This window comes from Etheostoma cragini, chromosome 1, assembly GCF_013103735.1.
Source record: "Etheostoma cragini isolate CJK2018 chromosome 1, CSU_Ecrag_1.0, whole genome shotgun sequence".
Lineage (NCBI taxonomy): Eukaryota > Metazoa > Chordata > Actinopteri > Perciformes > Percidae > Etheostoma > Etheostoma cragini.
The window spans coordinates 26734517-26756771 of record NC_048407.1 but is presented as its reverse complement, the minus strand read 5'-3'; the positions used below and the strand labels follow the sequence as shown (position 1 = coordinate 26756771).

At 41.4% G+C, this 22255-nt stretch overlaps 1 protein-coding gene across 5 annotated transcripts in view; it reads left to right on the top strand.

The window, feature by feature from the left end:
• The window catches only part of zgc:158464 (uncharacterized protein LOC791139 homolog), a 95384-nt gene that overhangs the window by 60570 nt on the left and 12559 nt on the right, over positions 1 to 22255 (top strand). Inside the window, exons 3-5 of one of the 5 annotated variants that reach the window (XM_034882704.1) lie at positions 6903 to 7121; positions 8010 to 8108; positions 17375 to 17521. In XM_034882704.1, the coding sequence (XP_034738595.1) occupies positions 6903 to 7121; positions 8010 to 8108; positions 17375 to 17521 (465 nt within the window). The remainder of the gene's footprint in view (positions 1 to 6902; positions 7122 to 8009; positions 8109 to 17374; positions 17522 to 22255) is intronic. The other 4 variants (XM_034882711.1, XM_034882710.1, XM_034882717.1 and 1 more) reach the window with 4 other exon arrangements.

Sequence of the window (22255 nt, the reverse complement as noted above, 5' to 3'; positions counted from 1 at the left end):
TGTGTGTGCTGCTGCGCTTCCCTGTGTGTGTGTGTGTGTGTGTGTGTGTGTGTGTGTGTGTGTGTGTTCAACAAGGATAGTGTTCGCGCTGTGCACAAGCCTAGGCTCATTTGTACTAAGGCATTGTTAAAATTCAATAAAATGCTGCGCTCTTGACTTTAGACCAGGTTTTTTGTTGATCAATGGCGCGATCACTTCCCGCTGCCACCAAGATAGTAATACTCCCAGACTTCATCTGAACACAACTCCCTGTGAGTCCAGCACGCCCATGAGCGCAAAGATGGGCGTAGGTGCATTTGCTATTTAAACGACTTGTGCACTGGACGGAAAATTAACAACCGCTTCGATCCTAAATAGCAAAGGCACTTGCACCGGGCCTTGCCCCACGCTGCGCCGTGTGCAAGATAGGGCCCTGTACCTGCTTATACAAGCCTTAATGTAATGTGTATATAGGTTTAGTATGGCTTTCGTCTGAATGAAAGTCAGAGACACGAGCAACATTGATTACACCGAGAACCAAGAAACCTACATTGAAGTGTTGCCAAATGAAAATGATTTGGAAAGCACCCTTCTAATGTTATAAAGTTTACAGCACATCGAAGCAGTGGTCTGTTAGTAATGCATCACATAGGTCGGATAACAGTTATTTTCATCAGTAGTGAGCTTTCAAGTCAGGCGTGTTCATTATCTGCTGCATATGGAGAGCCCATCACTGCTATGCATATATATTAGTCTTGCCACTCTCTTCTTGTGTCTGTGTTCCCACTCTCTCTTCACATCACTCTACCCTACTTCCTGTCGCAGTCTCTTTGTTTATTTCTCCTCTGTGACAAACTTGCATCACCTGCCTGTCTCTAATTTTCAATTTTTCCCCTCCCTTTTTCTATTCACTCGCTGTCGCTCTTTGTCTCCTTCTTTTTTCATACATCCCCACAGTCTCCTTCTGATCCTCTCCTCTCTTCCCATCTCTCTCTCTCTCTCTCTCTCTGTCTCTGTTACTTTGTCTGGCTTACTTCCGTCACCTCCCGCCTCCCTCTTGTTTTCTGCTTTGTTTATTTCGTCTCTTTAGGCTTATTCTTGCTCCAGGAAGGAATGAATCCATATACATGTTAACGTGTTGTGGAAGACACTCTTCAGCTTCTATTCCCTACGGCCATCTAGGGGAACAGCACATTTACTCATACACAAGTGCACACACCCACACAGGCATGCCTTCACTCGGATGTTACATGCAACTGGCTGCACAATCTTTAACTCTTTTTAATATATCTATTTTTATATCCAGTCCATCAACAAATAAAAAAAATGTTGGGGCTTGTTTGAAACATTGTTTAGATAGAGTTCCTAACATTAATTCACAGAGGTGACCCAGCACTGTAGGTCTGCCTACAATTGCCTTTCACCGTATGTCATTTGTCAGTCAAAACGTAGGCTTCCAGCTGAATCAGAAAGGAATTTATAAGAAAGAACAAACCCAGAAATATTGCTGAGATACCCAAAATACTTTCCTCTCCGTGCCAAGAATGGAAAGATTGTTTGAGCTTTAGCTTCTTGGTTTTCCAAAAGTATATGTATATATGTAGCAGGCGGGCAGAGGCTTGGAGTGCACCCACCACAGGCTTGGCACAGTGTGAACAAGAAGGAAGATGGAGACTCAGAAAAAAACCCGGCATGGCCGCTTTTGTTCTGTCTGCAGGAGGCTGATGGAGACGCAGCAGGACATTCAGAGACACACACACCCTTGCAGATTGAAAAACCAAATTTGGTTTACAGAAAGACTGGAGCATGACTAAAAATCAAAGCTTATTAAATGCAGAGACTTTACAAATTGTCTCTAAATATCAAATCAAATGATGAAAAAAAAATGTGTATGACAAAAGCACACATGCTAATTTATTCCTTTTGTCTTTGCTGCTTTTGTTCCTTGAATCACTATGAGACATGACATAGAAATCAAAATCAGCACGAGATGTGAGCACAAAGAAGACAGGGTTGTTTTGTCTTTGCTTATCGTAACTATTCTCCAAGAGGACTTTTGGGATCAGTCTGCGGCGAGAGCCTCTTCTCAGCTCCACTCAATAAGCAGAATGACACTCAACAGCAGGCTGCCATGGGTCAAGGAGCAAACACCTCCACTTGTCAGCCAGCTCTCTGACTGACACACAATACCTGTGGGTGGCCTCCGATATAGCTTAAATCTCTGCCTGCTGCCGTGAGATCGACCCTGTTCAATCATCACAGACCTGGGCAATCAAACAGAATGAAATCAAAGCTACAGAAAAGTCTCCCTGCTACATAGAAGCAGCAGCGGCATTGTTAGTCATCCCCTTAAGCCTTTTTAAACATGTGTCATGTAACAAGCCTGGCTGGGCCAAGATTACTAAAAATACATCTTAGCATTAGCATTAATGAGCAGGTCAGCACAAAGTCTGCTACATCATTTATCTGTTAAAATGTTGAACAATGCAGAGGATTTTGTCATTATATATACTCAGTTACCCATTTCCCCCTCAGGTATTTTGTCATACTCTTCTACTGGAGGCGTTTTGCAGATATCCATCTTGTTAATAACCAGGCTCTCTGGTGGGACAATAGCTGCACAGGTTCAGGTTTTCTGAACCTGTGCAGCTACTGTCAGGCAGAGTAAATCCTTGAAGCCTGGGTATTTTCTGTCCATAGTTTTCCTAGGGTGTAAAGTCAATTGCATTTAATCCGTTACTAGTGCAAAAGAGATCCCCTCAAATCCAGATATTCACTGTGCCTCTGAAAGAGCTTCGCAGCAGCACTTCTCTCTACCTCAGTAAGAGTGGGTGGGTGGCAGTCAACCAGGTAGGCAGATAAATGTTTTTTTTTCCGTTTAAATATTTGAAGTTAAAGCTTTGCAATAAAAGCACATGCATGCAGTTGTTTGCTACTTTTTTGCAAATGCAATCAATTTTAGTTGTTTGCAATAATAAAAAAGGAGGATGCGTAAGGAAGGAGTGGTCTGGACAATTCTGGCTAGATGGCTTGATCCGTCCTTTATGTGCAGCAGGATGCAACTGCCAAGTTGGTTTCTGTTAATGTTTTTTGATTTAATCCAGTGCTCTCTGCCTGTCCATGCACTGCCATATTAATATGCCCCGAGGGCTCTTTTTGTAAGTGGAACAGGAGCCCCCCTGGATCTATTGCAAGGAACATGTTCCTCTCTCTTTCATAGGGTTATTTTCTCTAGTTCATGAACCAGAGAATGGACGATAACAAAGACTGGATCTGTCACTTGTTTCAAATCTTTTTTTAGTGGCACTAAGCAGATGGTTGTGGTCAGCGCTGCTGCTGCTGCTGCTGCTACATGACTGTTGAAACCCTGTGGAGTGTGGCTCACTTTCTAGATGTATAATTGTTTCTTAAAATACTTGTAAGCACTAAAGATTTGGAGCGCATTCTTTCAAGCTGCAGAAATGGTCTTGAAATATCTCGTGTTCTTCACCTTATAAAATACTGCAAGCTTTTTTGGAGGGGTGAATGTAGGGGTTGTAAAGGCAAAGTAGGCAAGGGGCAAAAAGCATTAGAGAGGAAGTGCAGCATCTGGACAGGAACTGTGACATCCGGGGAGGGGGACTACATTATCAAGGGAGGGTGTGGTGGCTGACCTCTGACCCTTAACAGAGGGTAGAGGTCAGGACAGAAGATGGAGTGCAGCTGTGTTGCAACATGCAACCCCACTGTCATGCCAATCACTGTAATTTGCCTTGCCAGATGTGTCCCCACCCAGCTTACCAAGCATGCCTTGACAGGAGCTGACAGAGAGAAAGAAAAGAGAAAATGGTGGAAGGAAACAAGGAAGAAAGGACGGGAGTTTGGAAGGAAAGAAAGTAAAAGAGACAGTGGGAAAAAAGTCAGCAGGCCTCCAAACTGCACACGAAAGGCCTCATTCCTGGGAGCGAGCAGAGTCTCAATCCACTTCAGCAGTTTAACAGGGCAACGTGCCTCCAATGAAAGGGTTCTTCCTACAAGATTTACTCACCACCCCACCATTAATACCCTCCTCTCATCACACTCTCATTTTACCTCCTCTGGCAGACTCCCTTTGCCTATTTCACTCTCGTCCAGAGCTATGTGTTCTTCTGCAGGGGAGGCAGGACCTAATCATGCCAGGATCTCGTAATACCAAGTCTTTTTACTGCTAGATCAAAGAGTGTGAGTTTGCCTAATGCAGGATTACGCTGAGATACAGGACCTGGCAGCCTCACCCCACTCCACCCCTCCGCTCCCACCACCACCAGCGTGTAGCTCTATTAGGCTCAACGCATTGCTCATTTTTCCGCAAGAGCTCCCTTGGGCTAAGAGGCAATTATGCAGTAGTATGGCATAATATTTCATTCTCTTCACATTGCATTACTCTATGGAGGTGCTGGCCACTAACAGCTTCATGTGGCCCAAGAGGAAGGGTGCAGGCTGCTTACAACTTCATATGAGTAGAGGGAGATTGGAGACAAGAGGTGGAGGAGGAAGAGGCGGAGGTAAAGAGGAGAGTTCTCAAGGACACAATGCTTCATTAGGAGTTAGGTCTGTGTTACTAACTTGCATGGATCATTAAAAAGGATTTGCATGCACTCTAGTTCAGGTCAGGGGATGTTAAAAACAAAAGCATTACTATATTTACTGGAATTCATGATTCTGGAGAAGGAGAAAGTCCTATTCGGTCACCAGTTTGTTATGTTAAAATGTGATCTTCACAGCCTTATGAAATATTTGAGATAAGCTTGGCCGCAGTATGAGATGAAATATCTCCTATTACGACCAGGCATCCTTTGAGGCAATGTCTGTCTTTTGCATGAATATACCACATGTATGCAGTTGAAAGTGTGGACACTTCAAAAATCCAACTACAGACAAGCCAGAGATGTGGAAATGTTCCAGGAAGTGTTTACTGGTGCATGTACTGAAGAGGCTTTCTGCATTGTGTAAAGTGTGCACAGTGTAATGCCATTATGCCCTCATTTGTTCTTGCCAGAACACCTGTGATAGATGAAATCCCCACCACATTGAGAGACTAGTAGCTTTTTGGTTCAGCGTTTTCTTTTCTGGCACTGTGAGTTTTTCCTCACAGTCCATCTTTGGTTGAGTGGCACACGCTGCAAAGAAGCTGCTTTCGAGAGATTGAACTTCAAGCTGTTGAGTAGATACTCTCTCCTATCTCCACTTCAGGTTTGAAAAGTAATATGAAAATTGTCTATCTTGATGAATTTGACAGGGCTTCAGTATGCTGATGCTTGTTGGTAGTTAGTCAGTTGGTCTGTCAGCTCACACAACACTTCCGTCCAGAGCATGACATGTTGACAACAATTGCAAAGATTGCCAGGAGGAAGGCCATTTTTTCACCCTCTGGGCAAACTTTTTTAGCTAAGGCTCTAAGAAAGGCAAAGTCACCAGTGTATTGTTTGGTATTCCTAACACTTTAATAATTTGGGTTGTAATGAATATTGTAACCATTGGAGACTGCTAGTTTTTTTTATTGTTTCAGAGAAAAAAACATTAATTTTAATAAATATCATCAGGCCTAATGATACTTAGTGTTCACTTTTAATGTTTTTTGCAATTTATCCATAGTTCACTAGCCAGAATTTTACCACTGAATTAAAAGGAAACCTGGGGATATAGTGCTATAACAAAATAAGGGAGTGTATCTGGATTAAGAAAATGATAATATTTCTAACAAGACAGCTATTGGTTGAAGAGACAACAAATGTTGAGTGCGGTGTTCACGTTTTTTTTTAGGGGGGACATAGAGTGAACGAGTTGAGAAAGGGAATTGATGCTTTCTCTTCACCTCTGTTCTGACAGAGGATGCATGTGCAGCCCGGGGCAATGCTTTTCATAACCGTTTGTGTGATTTTGCTGTACTCAAGGAGGTTACACTGTGTGCTTTTGCAGGTGCTCAGCCCCCAGGCCCCCTTCTTTTCCCCTCATTTCAACACTCTCTTCTGCTTCTCCATTCTATCATCAGTTCAGCAACAGCAAACTGTCACCATCATTCACTACATGTATGAAGCCCCTTATACACAACTCGAACATCCTATCAACATGAAGATTTTTTTTGTCCTGACCATTGCTGGTAAAGGATTTACATTTGAGATATAAAATGAAGATGAGAGATGACCAGCACCCATGCATGTAACTGCGTCAAGCCTGTCAACCTGTCCGCTCAGCACCTGTATCATCCGTAACCTTCTTTTGACATCATAAGGCTTGCAATGTCTTGCTAACTTTCATCAGTGTGTGTTTGGACTATAGTTTGACTGTAATACATCTAGCTTCCTTTTAAGAAGCAAACATGAGCTCCCAAGTCCCGTTGACCTTTATGTTGAGGCAACTTTTGGCCGTTTGTGGACAGTTGGTTTCCTCAGCACAAGAACTTACTTATACAGTACTGTCATTTAGCAATTTAATTTTTTTTAACCTTGTGTCTCCTTTTTGCCCATTGTCAGATTACTCCATCATGCCCAGACATTGTTCATTACCAGCCATAACAACTGACAGGGTTGCTGGGCTTTCAGCTGCTTCCTCACTTTAAGATAAAGCAAAGTAAATAAACTCTCTAACCTGATAGGCAATGCTATTAGTGCACTTTAGCCTCAATACTGTCATTGCGTGTGAATTTAGCCATATAACAAAATGAATGCTATTTTGTCTCCCAGTCAATCAGTTGAAATATCACCACACATTCATCATATGCTTTACAAGAAATGTGCCAGGCTTTACAAAAATATGTTGCTTTAGTGTTTTGTAAGTGCACCTACTGTCATAAATCCTAATTTCTCATATGCTGACGGCGTTTTCGCCCCGGAGAACCGTTTACAACTATAAAGTTTTATTACAGAAACCCAGCATTAATGACCAGTCTTTCTCCTTGTTTATAGAAATACGATCTGGTGGGCGAGGACCTAAGGAAGGGCCGGGGAAGCAGCTGCCCCTGTACGACACGCCATACGAGCCAGCCGAGAACGGCGGAGACTCTGACCCTGAGCGCTCGCGCTGCCCCAGGGAGAGCCGGCTGCCCCAGGATGACGAGCGGCCCCCTGAGGAGTATGACCAGCCCTGGGAATGGAAGAAAGAGAGGATTTCCAAAGCCTTTGCCGGTATGATGCACAAATAACCACCAACAGTATATGTGACACAAGGAGAAGTAGCTACAAAAAAACAAACAAATCAGTATCATTCTACTGCACAGAATAAACAAATTTTTGTGGAAAAAATACAGAACCTCCAAAGTTTTCTGTTTCTTGCCTCTTTAGGGGTACATTTGTTCCTCGAAGTATGCAGAAAAACAAGATCCCTTCATCCTAGTCTAACAACATTTTAACACTTTCAATTTCTTGCAAATTGCTTCAGCTCTTTTTGTTACATAGCGTTAGTTCTGATGTCAAAAGCTCAGACTGTGAATGCCTTTATGTAAACATATCCAATTTAGATTCTGTAAGGGTTGTCTAATTTATGAAAATGTCAAGCTTTTAACACAATAAACTCTAAAACTGTTTCTCTTCTGCTTTACTAAGCCAGGTGTCTGCTTTTCAAGCTCTAACGAATCATAATTTTTGCTTCTGTCAGGTTGTGAGGGTTCTGCTGTTGCTGCTTTAAACTCTCTGCTAACACATCTTTCTTTCCTTCTCTGTTAAATCACCCGCTTAGTTGACTTTCAGGTGTCCAGTCTACTGTTTGCAGTTTTGATCCCACTGCTGCCTGTTTAAGCTAAGGTGATACCTATGCTGCTCAGGGAGGCATGATTGGTTGTGCAGGTGCATGTAGGTGCAGGTAGTTGCTGTGGTTTGAGAGCTTCAGCATGGCTAACACAGCCATAACATCAAACAGGGCTGTTCCTGGAAAGAATACGGCTTTGGAATATAAAAAGTGCACCCCAAATTTATGCCAAGCCTTTTAACTGATGTAATAAAGAAAATCCGCAACCCATGACTCTACTTTTCATCGCCCCTTTTCTGTTTATATTTTTCTTTTTTATCCTTGAACAGCTCTGCTTTGTTATGACTGCATTAGCTACGAGGGTTCTGTAAGTGGCACTGGATCAGGGCCCCACGGAGGAAAGGACTGCACCACTAAATCTCTCACAGGTACCATTGGAGACGGGGCTGGGGAGTGTCTCTTTTCTATCTATTTATCTTAGACTTTGATGCCTGAACCTTTTTAGGGTGCACTGAATATTGCTGTTTGAGATTCATTTCTTAAATCCTTAGCACACAGGTTAAAAATGTCCTTAAGGATTGGTGTCATAAGCATGTTTTGCAGGTTATTAATTAGCAAGTGTAAGTTTGGGTTACACTTCAAGAATGGTCATGTGAGCCATACAAATCAAATCTAGCAGTATCTTGAGAAAAGGTCACCCACTCAACATGCAAATCATCTTGATTAGAATGACATCATCAGTATGCTACTAGTGTGATTGCCTAGTGCTTGAAGTGGACTAAAGAAAATCTACTTTTCAGTGCACACATGAGTGTAAGGATTGCAGTAACACTTTGGTGATCAGAGGTAGGAGTGATGGGGTGATGGGGGAATGGGTCTGAGGTGAGTAAATCTATGTTGACTCTAAATGTGCTGGGATAATTAAATATTCTGCAGTTTAAAAAGCACTAAAATACTATTTTTACTTCTATGGGGATGTTCTGCACACAAACCGGAGTCATGCCTAAGTCGGCGCTAGGTATTCCGCACAATGTAAATTAACCTTTTCTTCTTTAGCAGAATGAAGATTACATTAAAAATATGAAGGCTAATTGTGGAATACAGTTGGGAAAATAATTTGCCAAGTTTGTGATTAGTTTTTTACACTTGGAAGAATGATTGAGCTTTATAGAATTGTATATGTAATTTCACAGAGCAACAGGCAAAATATAAAAATAATGGACATTTTCTTCATTATAATTTCATCATCATCATGTCTTTTTCATACTTTTCTTTGTATTCTCAAGTATTCCTCTATTGTATTTTTTTTTAATGTCCCTCCTGTTTGCTTTGGGAACAGTAAATTACATTTATGGCATTTCAATAAAGCGAAATTGATTAGAAGTGGAGGATGCGAGAGAGATTAATCCCCAATGTTGTTTTGCTGTTGATGAGTAGTTAATGATGGACTCACTCTGGATTGGTGAGAGAAGATTTGGGACATTTATTTCGGGGTGGTTTGACTATTAAATGATTTCTATAACTGTTATTTTTCTGTGACAGAATGATTGACAATGAAATGGCATTCACAAAGTAAGAAGAAAACGCCTAAAGCCTAAAAAAATAAAAGACAGATTACAGGTCAGGTGTGCCATAGTGAGAGCAGCAGGAGTAGTACAGTGATGAGAGATAGAGATATGGTGCAGAACTGGATTTCATTGTGGTATGTAATATGTTTAAGTGTGTGTAAAGTCTCTTATTTAGTTACATGGTAGAAAGCTCATTAATCTCATTTGAGGAAAAAGAAAAAGAGGTTTGAGAGAGTATTTAATGCATACCTTAAGGTGATGAGCACACACTCTGTACTATTCTATCGTAGCTCCGTACGTAAGATAGTATGACTACTCTAAACTCATCGTTGCCTTGTTGTAAAGATTTAGTAATATAATCAATCACATGTTCAGATGGACCCAGTTCTGGCAGAGCAGGCCCAAACTCTATATGTAAATGCAAATGATAGGTCTGTCTATTTCTTAATCATTTGTCTGTATTTACTTTATGTCGCTTCATTTCTGTTTCATGTCTAATTCTGTGTATTCTAGGGACTGAGGTCTTTATAAGAGTCACACCATTCTGCCTCTGCATGTGATTAGATAAATAAGGGATGCTGCATTCTTAATCACATTCCTCCTCTCCCTCATTATTTTTCTGTCAAGTAGCACTCAGAAGAGTTTGTGTAGGGCACTATTTACCAACACATTCTTCTTTCAACTCCCCCTTTTACAAACAGCGTCCCTCTTTTGAAGATGATTAATTTAATTTCCATTGGATGTCAAAGTCTTGGCTGGGAATCGGAGAGACAAGTCTTTAAGTTGTCTTTCAAAGATGAAAGCTGCAGTCTCAAAAGTCCTTTGATTTATTGCATGTCTTTATTCTGTGTTGTGTTTTATTCAGACAGAAGTAATTCCCCACTATTTGGAAGACAGAAAAGGGAAGAATGATGAGAAAGACAGCTTTGGGACAAGCCTTGTCAACACAGGCTTGTTTCTCTTGCAGGTGTCAGTGTAGACAGGCCTTGAAACCAGACATCAAGGGGCTTAGAGAAAGTTTCCCACCTTTCAAGGTTTGAGCGTTTGTGCCTGCACACAAGGCTCTAATCTTTGCACCCAGCTTACCTCTAATGGCAAATGATATACTGCTTCAGTATTTAAGTCAACTCATGAGCCAGTGCTTTAGGACTGTGACAATGCCACTTCACCAGTCATCTCTGTTTCATCCCTCCTGGCGCTATCTTAAGGGTCAGCTTCCAGCCTGCTGTCACATTTTGCCAGGTGACCCATGTCTTATCCTGGAGTTCCCCATATCAAACATCTATATGGACCTGGCAAGCAAAACAGCTGTTTCACTAAAGTTGATGAATTTTGATTGAATTGTTTGAATGCCTTACAAACTTTAAATCTTTGGTATCACATTTCTCACAGTGGCAGTACTGAACTGTCTTATCCATACTCAAGGCAGGGTTACTATGAAACTTTAGACTGAAGTCATGAGGTCACAGGCTTTACTGTAAGTTAGACCTTGAGACATCTGGTCATGTTTGCTTAAGTAGTTGTGTAATGCAGGTTGGATTGGATTTCATTGTTGATTAAGGGTTTTGTACTTTACTTTCTTTAGACAAACCTGTAACTACTTATTTTTGCTCTGAAAACAAGGCCATGTGGGTTTGGTGGTAACAGCATTATCAGCGGTGCATTTCCTGAACTTTTTGTTGTTGGAGCCTTTCTTTTGGTCATTATAGAGTAAAGTATTTTGAAAAAAGCTTGATGTGAGGGTAATTTTTAGGCTACACACCAAGGGAGCAAATTCAAAACAAATCTAAACAATGTACAAATATGTAAAATTGAATTGAATTGAAAAGAAAAAAAGAAAGAAAAAAAACATTTCATATTATTTCAACCTGGGTGTAATTTTTATACTCGGGTAATCAAAAAAGACATAGACATATGACATAAGCCATCTATTTATGATGGATATTAACACAGTATTGTCTGACTGCCCTTCTAAGCTATCATTGTGGTAATGTTGGCATGACCCTAGATGTCAGAAATTACGTTTATAACCTGTTTTCAGGTCACTATTTCAAGCCTGATTCAAGCACTTAGGTGGGCAGACAGCCTGTTTTAATGTCAGCCTAACTATAGCTCCATGTGCTGTTTGGTTTCTAGAGAGCAATTTCCCTCAGTTTTGTTTCTATAGTTGCTAAAGCACTTCATGGCAGTGCAATATCAATGACTAATGATACTGCTCACCGTCTGGATTTCAGGGGCACTTTTTGGTGCTAATCAAAACCTTCACAGTTTATATTCCTACAATTATGTGGGAAATGAAAGTGTCTGCAAACAAAGTATTAACACATAATAAAAAAAGATGCACAGCCTTACTAAGCCGTGAAATGTTTGCACTCAAAAAGGGTGGAGGAATGAAATAAGTACCAAGTGCTGCCTGTGCCCTCCACCATGGTATAACATGGTAATGCTATCCGCATAAAAGACTATTTGTCTTCATTAATGATAGGGCAGGGAGAGTTAATGCTCCCTGCAACAGCCCTTTTTCCTTGGCTGTCCCTATCGCTGCTTGCATGCTCGCTCGCCTCTTCACAACATTTGGTCCGGTGTTATTATTCACTGTTGGGCTATCTCCTGACAGGTATGCAATGGAATGTAAATTCCCTGCCTTGTTAGAGTGTTTGGCAGCTGTGTACTTGTGGTTTGGTTAATCACTCATCCTTGCTGTCCCCCCGGCCCTCTCCCCCCTCACCCACACTCTCTATACTGAACCCTCACTCGCCACAGCCTCCTTCCTACCTCCCGCCTGGCTGCTGAGTAGGTGATGGATGACGCTTGAGGTGAAGAGTGAGGAAGACACATTAGAATTTTACCATATAAAGAAGCCTGCACGTGAGGGCAAGAGAAAGTGTGCTTGCATGTCCATCAGTGTAAGCCCGTATGCTTTGACTCTGCACATAGCGCACTCACTCACACACCCAGACATGGACACGCCGTCCTCGGAAATCTGAGCTTCGTCACAGCAGGAGTGGGATCAAGAGCTATTGTCACTTAATCTCCTTGCCCTCTGTTACCTGCTACTAACTCCTTTCACTTGGCTCCCGGCCAGCGGGGTACCATGCATTTAACACAGGAGATAAGAGAAAGCACTGTCGCTTGCTCCCTCAGGTCTTGGGGAGCTTTATGGTTTTTTAATGAATCTTCATGTGCTTAACAACCCAGAAACCTGAGGCTTAAGTCTAATGTCCTAAAATAAATAATTGATTCAGTTACAGTCCTGTTCTGATTATTTGCACCTAGGTTAAAGCCAGCTGTTTTGTTGGTGCCATGGCTCTGTATCTCTCTGCTAGGCTGATCCGGTTTCCCCCACACTGTCCGTCATTTCTCAGCTCTGTCTCGTCCCCCTGGCCTGCAGCAACACCCTGCTGATAACCTTACTGACAGCCTTCTTCCATGAGCCTCACATGTGTCCTTCTCTCTTTTCACTGAGCGCTGCCACAGGTCTTATCTTTATTCACACACATTGGCCACACACAACAGCACTGTAAAACCAGCGCTTCTCCAACAAGCTTCCCTGGAAGCCCCTGCTGGCCGGCCGTCACTAACGCATCTCTTCTTTCTCTCTCCTGATAGAAGAGTAGCGAAAAGGCCTTGCCACTTTCATTTTTAATGCAAACACACAGTCTTTCAAAACAGATCTGTGCTTTGAAAGAGAGCCAGACCATATAATGTGACGGATACAGTATGCAGAGAATTACGTGGTGGCATTTTAGTTCCCCCGGAGCATTACACAGTTGTTATCTGTAATGATTTGGGTGCCGATGGAACAAACACGTCTTCAGAAGAGGCTGGTTTTGTTTTCCAAGCTCTTGTGCTCATAATGTGAAGCATAAACATCGCAATCTTCTAGCTTGTTTTGAATATGCATGCAATTAGCCAACCAAATTAAGCAGAACTAAATTAAATGGCATTGGTGGAAACAAGCATAGCTGGTGATTTATAGTGCTGCACTGTTTACAGTGATGAAGTGCCATGGGCTAATAAAAAGCCTGGGTAAACAAATACCTGCCGTTAAAAATAGGGTCTGCTCCTGGAAGAACAAAGGGAAGGTAAACACAGATACCCTCGTCCATTGTTGAAGTATGCGCTGGTTATTTTGAACTGTAGTCAACATACAGGTTGTGAAACAAATAATTCATCAGCTGCAGCGTTTACAGCACTTAAGCTTACAGACTGGTGCTCAACCTGACGGTGGTCAGTCCACATGACATCCTGCCAACATCTCACATTTTCAAAGCAAACGGGACATGCGATAGACGACACCCACTGTTTATAAATGTCCCGATTCACAGTCCCAACATGGCCAGTACATGCAGTTAACTTGAGTGACGTGTCCTTTGTTGATTTTGAATCGATAAAAGCTTCTATTCCTATGTCAACGTAGGTGTGTTTGTATATGGATTAAGGAATATGTAAATTAGAGGTGACATATTGATCCAAATGCAGTCAGAGGAGATGACAAAAATGTAGTAATCTTTGAATATATTTACTTATTCCCTCAGAAATAGTCCTCATACATTTAACTCTGTCATGTCTGTGTCTTTTTATTCAAAAAAATGAAAAACAAACACTGCTGCCTATGATTAAATCAACACCAAATTGTATTAGTTATTTGGACAGCAACCTGCTGTGTTCTGCTACACAGGCTTTGCTTGAAATGCTTTACAACAGGGGTCTTCAACAGGGGGTCCGCGACCCCTAGGGGGTCCGCGGAGGTACTGCATGGGGGTCGCGAAAGTTTTGGTTGATTAGACTTTTTTTATATTCCCCCCCCCACCCTGCAATTTTTTCCACTAATTGAAATGTCTTTAAATACACATTAACATGAATTTAACACACTGTAGTAAACAGATAAATGCAGAAGATGTCTTTCAGTCGTCAATGCACACAATATATATAATTAGGGGGTCCCCGCTCCATCTCGCCATCAGTTTGGGGGTCATTGGCCTGGAAAACGTTGAAGACCCCTGCTTTACAATGAACAAACTTACCAACTTAAATAATAACCAAAGGAAAGCCACATGACTTAAGCACACTATTGAATGTAGCTAACATTTTCTACCTGATATTCACCTCCAGCCTCTAACATATATCCTTTTCACATGTGTACCATCCACAGAGATCAGTCGAAATGTACATCAGCTAATATAGATTTAAACAGGTTTATTTGGTGAGCCTTTAGGGTTGATGTGTAAATCAGCTCTAGTGTGCTGCTGTTGTTATCTTACGCCAGCAACACACTAGCCGTGGAAGCACCGTGAAAGCGAAGCAGCATTTTGTGGACTGTGTGTCCCTGGCGTTAGTCCTCAGGTGTAAAGATTCACTCATCCATGCCGAAACCTGGCAAATAGAATCAGTGATTATTCAAGGCCTTGGGACTAGCAGTAATAATTTGAATGAGTTCCAAAGTCAGGGATATTCCAGTCACCCAGAGTATATAAAAACACCTGGCTCTTGGATCAGCCTGCCTTAATTTTAACAGTGCTAAATGCTATTATTCAGCTGTGCATCCAAGCAAATCTGAGCCACACTCGCCCAAATCATTGCACAGTGAGACTGCAGTGTGGAGGCAGCCTTCTGCTCCCCAAACAATTACACGCTAATCTGCAATGTGTAATGAGTGTTATGCTTTTAATCTGATAGGAAGAGAGTCCCCTTCTTCACCCCAAAGTAGTGGAAGTTATATTATCTTACAGAGTTTCTGACCTTCTGTCTCCATTCGCCACCCTCCAGCCCCACCAGTCCCATCTCTCCCATAGGGGTAGACAGCAAGCAGCTCCTCCTTCCTGCCACCTTTCTCTAGAATAGCCCCCTGACACTGCGGGCCCAGGTATTTAATTGGTTGTCGGATTGAGTATTCTCCAGTTTCCCCCTTCATCTAGCCTGCAGATATTGCTTCTCATTAGCATGTCCTGCACCACCACTGCTGCAATTCATTGCAGGGTGGGATACAAACAAGTCCATAAGATTATGCTCATCCTCCCACTGAAAACAAGGCTGTATACTGGCCAATACAATACAGTGACATGCTAATGATTTTGAAGACAGCAGCATTCTTTTCCTCTTAGCTGAAATAGCACTAAGTCAACTCTCTTTACAAAGGTGTTACTCTGAATCAGAATGTGCCTCTCTCTCTGACAATTGTCATTACAAGTAGTACAACTCAGTGTTAAATACTATCTTACTAGCAATCTTGAATCTTTAATTAAAAGTTATTAACCTTTTCTACTGTGGTTAATTATTCTAGAGCAAATGTTATTATAACCAAAGCAATGATGACCAAAACTACAGGTTGTGGAGACAACTTTTTGATGTGTCCTAATGTGATGTTGTATTCAAAATCTGCTAGCTGATTTACTTTACTGCCAATCTGTTGCGTCTCTCCTAAATATAACCCTACATCCTCCCAAGTCAAACAAGGCCGCCATCGCCCTTACATGACTGATGTGACTGATGTGCAAAATAGCTGTCACATTGATGAAATCAGAGCACTGTGATGAATAGAAGTTTAGGCTATACCACTGAAGGTTTGCCAATGTTATCCCATGTTATCATTTCAATCTTTATCATTAGAAGGCAATGTAAATTGATAAAGAATGGGATTTTTTGGCCTTCACTTCTTTTAAGTTAAATTGTAAATCGGGCTTAAGCCCACCTCAAAACTTTATTTGGAATTGTATTGTGAGCTTTAATATCTTTTTCTATTTAGTTCTTGTATTTGTAATTACTTTTGTTTCTGTTGGTTTTTGCTTCATTTATGTCTGGGATAATTAGAGGAGCAATTATTTGTTCTTTCTGCACCTTTACAAAACGTATAAGAACTTCCACTGTTGAAGCTTTTTAATTCCTGTTTATGGACATTGTCTACTACAAGTAGCAAACCTGGATTATTGAAATAACACTCACAATTTTTTTTTCCTTGTACTTACTTTCATATACTGCAGTAGAATCTCCAGTACCATGGACAGTGACATTAAAATGTTCTCAATAGAGTTGCCTCACTAGAAGATCTGTTTAAAGATTATTGTAATAAAGAGTTATAGAATTATACATAACACTTTTGACTTCCAGCATTTTGAATACTGCTAGACTTTCTTTAATAGCCTTGGTTTATAATGCTAGCTTTTTCAAAGATTATGAAAAAGTCCTCTCTCCATCCCATTTATGAAGTATCCTCAGCAATTTAACAAGTGGTCTTTGCTCAGTGTCATATATGCTTTTGCAAGGGTGCTCAATTTACCCTCGTAACACCCTGGCTGGACATAAGGCATGCATTATTTAAGGGGGAAAGCCTGGGGAGTGTCCACTGTCAGGATGTTGTCTACATTGTTGTTTATCTTAATATAGAGGCCTAAGGTCTTTTTTTTCTCAAACTCAGCACTATAAGTAACAGCAAAGTGTATGCTGATGTACTGAATCAGCGACTATCTGTACCTGATCGCAAAGCAGCTTTGTATTTTATAGTCTACACTTTCAAGGTGCAGCATTATATTATTTGGGCCTGTCTCTTAAATAACATCTCATACTTGTAAAAGTAAGGATTGAGAACTTTGCATTGACATGGTTTTTACTATATCTGCTGAGACTTAAATTAGTCACTCTTTTCTCCAGTCTGGGAGGCCAGAGGGCCCAACTTTTCAGGTCGGGTTGGGGTTTAATAGCCTTTTATGGAATTGGAATCTGTTATGCAATTTAGTTAATGAGTCCTCCCAAAACCCTTTTTGAATCATCTGAGATTTAACATTTGTAAGTAAACTTTGACCATTAGCCCATAGTTAGAAATCCAGGTGTTTTAACCAACCTGGAACCAAATTCAATTTGGCATCCGCTATCAGAACCCAACCCTACTTACTGGTGAACTAACTTTGCTTCTTTTTTCAGTCCTGCTACTGCTGATTCCTGGATCACAAAGCTGGCTTCTTCTCTTATCTATTTTTCACTTACCCCTTCTTCATTTTCTCTGTTTTCCTTCCTGTTTCCTGTCATAACTTTCCTTTCCTCACTCCCTTTGTCCTTGTCCATTTATGCTTCTCGTTGCTGTCCTCTCCTTCCCTCCATGTCTCCTCTGGTGACTTGGGTGACACTTGCAGTAGAGATTAAAGTGATCAAGGACCTACCTTGGCCCCCCCCTGTCGGGCAGCTCAACACAAGCACTCCCCTGGTGGAGGAGCTGGAGTCTCCCTCCCAGACAGCTCAGCCCTCGCCAGGACAGACAAGCTGTGACCAGCACCACCATGGTGGGTGTTGGTGTTCCCATCAGTCGTCCCCCCCACCCTTTTCTATTTGTCACTCCATTAATCCATCATCCCTCCATCCATCCACTCCTATAGTTTGGTGACACCTTCTCATTCAATGCTTTTCCGTTATTTTCATGACTATTTACATTGTAGATTCTGACTGAAGGCATCAAAACTATGAATGAACACATGTGTAATTATGTACTTAACAAAAACGTGTGAAATAACTCTTAAATTCTCTTAAATTAATTCAAACAGTTGTCCAATAGGGCTGTAGGCCGTGTATCAACCTGACTTCTGCACAACACAACTGACAGTACCAACTCCATTAATAAGGCAATAAATTCCACTAATTAACCCTGACAAGGCACACCTGTGAAAACCATTCAGGTGACTACCTCAGGAAGCTCATTAAGAGAACACCAAGGGTTTGCAGCACTATCAAAATGGCAAAGGATGGCTACTTTGAAGAAACTATAATATAAAACATGTTTTCAGTTATTTCACACTTTTTTGTTAAGTACATAATTCCACATGTGTTCATTCATATTTTTGAGGTCTTCAGTGATAATCTATGATGTAAATAGTCATGAAAATAAAGAAAACGCATTGAATGAGAAGGTGTGTCCAAACTTTTGGACTGTACTAAAAAAAATATTTATATATATATGTGTGTGTGTGTGTGTGTGTGTGTGTGTGTGTGTGTGTGTAAATATTTGTGTGCATGTGTGCGTGCGTGTGTGTATGTGTGTGTTAGAGTATATGTATGCATTCACTAAATAAATAGCATTTAAGATTGATATATCGCATATCTGTACCTTTACATTGACATTGTTGTGGGTGCCCTGACATTTTAAGGGGAAATTACAAAAAAAAACATACTAATAACTGGTTTATAATGGTTTCCTATATGAACTGGATTTTTGAGGGATCATCCTTACAAAACAGCAGTAGTTCAGAAGCACAGTCTATGATTATGTGAAAGTGTCCCCTTTTATTTAACCTGTCAGAGATGACTTACTGAGAGAGCTCACATTTAGAAGCCCTGTATAATATGAGTTTAGGTAGTAGCTCAGTAATGACTGCACTTTTCCATCTGGATTACATGTGGCGGAAAATCACTAATTCTTGTGCAGGTTTTAGGGCTGAAGGCTCATTAGTTTTAATTGTGCTTAACCTTTTTTCTGCATGCGTAATTGCCATTTGCTGTGACCCCATTTCCTCTTGTCAACATACTCATAACTGTCCCAGATGTCCCTCTGGCCCGCTGTTCTCCAAAGTTCTACATGAGTTGACAAGTCAAACAAATTTGAGGCAGTTTCACTTCTTGACTTGAGTGTGTTCAACTCAGGTTTAGACATATTTACCATTTTATCAAAACACAATGGATATTAGGTGATTTTTGAAGCCCTTCTACATACTCAAACTCTTGACTGCTGCAATTACCAGAGGGGAAGAATGACATGTATCAGAATTAATGCCAGGAATGGGATTTCCCCTGGCAGAGTGGGAAGACTTGTGAGACCATGTAAGAGGACACCACTGCGTGCTATAGGCGAGGACAGGGCAAAGAGTTGATTTATATCCATAAATCCATGGGAAAGGTTCTGGTTCCCTCTGTGAAGTCAGTGGATTTAAGATTGGCGTCCAGCTGTAAAGTGATCCTCTCTCTGTCTGAGCCAGTATGGCCCCACTCTACATCGTTGGGGTCAAGGGCCACTGTGGCAGCCCGGGGGGGGGGGATGGCCTCCGGGACCCCTGTGAATACAGTTACCATACACTCTCTTGACCTCGGTGTACAGGCAGACCCACAGTAACACGATAGACATTAGTCATCCATTATACACAGGACTGCTTACATATCCAGATTGGCTCGCCCAGGGTTTATAGCTAAACATCTGCATATGTACGTAAAGGCTATTGTGGCTTGCTCTGATAGAGATCAAGAATAAACAATATCCATTACAGGTCACGGAAATCTGCATTAACCGTCCAACCCTCATTATATTATAGGGGCGGCTGTGGCTCAGGGGGTTTGATCCCTGGCCCTTCAGTTCCATGTCAAAGTGTAAATGTTTGTGTTTATCTGATGAGCAGCTGACACCTTGTATGGCAGCCTCGGCCACAGTGTGAATGGTTCCTGTACTATGTAAAAAGCGCTTTGAGTAGTTGTTAAGACTAGAAAAGAGCTATATAAGAACTGTCCATTTAGATTTATCAACATTTACATATAAATTGAGTGCGCTTTTCTCTGAGTGTAACGTTTTTTGACATGCAATAATTACACTCACTAAAGCATTTCTCGTACATCCTTCCTCTAATCTTAAAAAACAACAACGTAATTTAAAGATATCTTTGCAGGGTCATTCCTTGGTCTTCAAATGGAAAAAGAAGAAAGCCTATGTCTAGATGGTAGAATCATAAGAGATTAAATTCTAGATTAAGAAGCAATGCACTAAAAACATATCAAAAGCTGTCCAACAAATTATTATTTTAGTTCCTGATGCACAAAATTGATAACAACATAAAAGTGAGTGATTTTGAAAGCTGCCAGTTACTGGGGTGTCATACCACGCTAAACACTATTTTCAGTGTGCAGTGAATTATAATGAGATGCAGACCTGTTAATCATTTCATACGTCCTGCTGGAAGACTTAATTTTCACCTTACAATACGGCGGTTGACAGTACAATTCACCCTTCAGACTAGTCATCCTTTTGATAGGAAAACCATTAGTAAATGAGAATTAATTAGCCAACTTAATTAGAGAAATTTGCTCAGGAATGTGTGCAGACGAGAGAAGAGTGTAGTCAGGTTGTTTAGAAGCCTCATGCACATTATTGTGACTACAACTTTGGTGTTTCTCTTCCTTTATTGGTTTTTAATATTGTGGTCATTGGCAGTAGTTTTGTGGCATTTGATCCCACTATTACGTCTCTCTCTCCATGATCTCATGGCATTCTTTTGTCTAGTGTATTGTGCTGTGCTGTTCTGAGTTACATTGCAGTGTAATCATGGAAATGTCATTTTGACCTCTGTTTATCTCTGTCTGCGCCAATCAGTTCCCTCTCTCACCCACTCTCCCTCCTCTAGGTTTTATAGAGCTCTCTAAAGGAAGCTATTTGTTTGAGGGGGGGAAGGCCATTCAGTGATCACTCACCATCTGACTGACAGTTCATTCTGATACACAGATTCCATTTGCTGTGCTTTACAAGCAACAATAGTGATAACACACACAGATGCCCCTGCACATTTACTGGATGCGCCTGCGCCTGCGTACATGTGTTCACCCTCTCATCTGTGTGCACAAGAGAATAAAAGGGAAATGAGTTTAGCTCTCTCCCATTGATATTTAGCCTTGAAACATAATTTCACAACAATGTAAAGCTGTAATGTTAGTGAGATGGCTAGCAATCAAAGCAGACATGGGTTTATTCACATTTGAGAAAATAAAATAATAGCTTTTGTTTAGTTTGGAGGCTCTTCCTTTATGGGCGGCTGTGGCTCAGTGGTAGAGTGGTTGCCTGCCAATTGGAAGGTTGGTGGTTCGATCCCCGCCCCTGCAGTCATTGTCGAAGTGTCCTTGGGCAAGACACTGAACCCTGAGTTGCCCCCGGTGCTGCGCATCGGCGTGTGAATGTGTGTGAATGTTTATCTGATGAGCAGGTGGCACCTTGTACGGCAGCCCCAGCCACAGTGTATGAATGTGTGTGAATGGTGGATGTTCCCTGTAGATGTAAAAGCGCTTTGAGCAGTTGTTAAGACTGGAAAAGCGCTATATAAATACAGCACATTTACATTTACATTCACTTTAGGGTAATACTCTTTTTGTAGAACGATGCAGTCTTCCCACAGAAAAGACTCAGCTCTGACGGGGAAGGTTGATGGGGTGAGCTCCTCTGAGAATAGCCACTCAACCCTTGCTAGGAGGTGGTGAGAAAAAATGGTTTAATCAAGGTCAAATAAAGCACTGATTGGGTTGAATTTGGGGAAGTAGGAAGTAGGAATAAGTGGGTGCGCTAGGAGAGTGGAGAAAATGTGAAAAGCTCAGGTCAGGCGGATGGCTGAGTGGCTTTCTCTCCTTTTTTCCTATTATACGAGAAGACAATCTTTTTCTGTCCTTGACAAATAAACACACACAGGAAAAGACCCAGAGACATAGAGAGACGCTAGTGTTTCAGATAGAAAGATCTAAAGAAAAGGTGAGAGGGAGAATAAGAGGACATATGCACACAGGAAGAGAGAAATTGAAAGCAAAGGAGGGAGAGAGAGAGCAATTGGCCGCATCTTCATCTTGTGATCTGTCAGCGTTGACAGGGATGAGCCGGGCAAACATGCATCTCCCTCATTCCCTTGGTCAGTTTCCATGGAAACGCTATTTCTCACCCTTACACATATACTGTATGTTCATCCTTCTCGCACTGTATTCCCAGTCAGCATGTGTTTCAAATGGACTGAAAAAGTAGAGAACTAATGATGTCTGTCATGTGGACTTGCAAGCAACACAGGAACATCATTTGACTGCCAACGGTTCAAGCATCCTACCATGTGGAAGTTCAGCTACAGCTCATAGTCTTCCACAGGTCTGAGGTTAGAGCCACAGTTTACCCAGCCGTCATGCAGCATTACAATTTGGCTGTCATTTTAAGACTCGGCCATAGCCCCATAACAAACAAAGGTGCAGAGGCCAAGATAACAACGGTAGGCGGAGTCATTTGGAATAATCATTTCCAT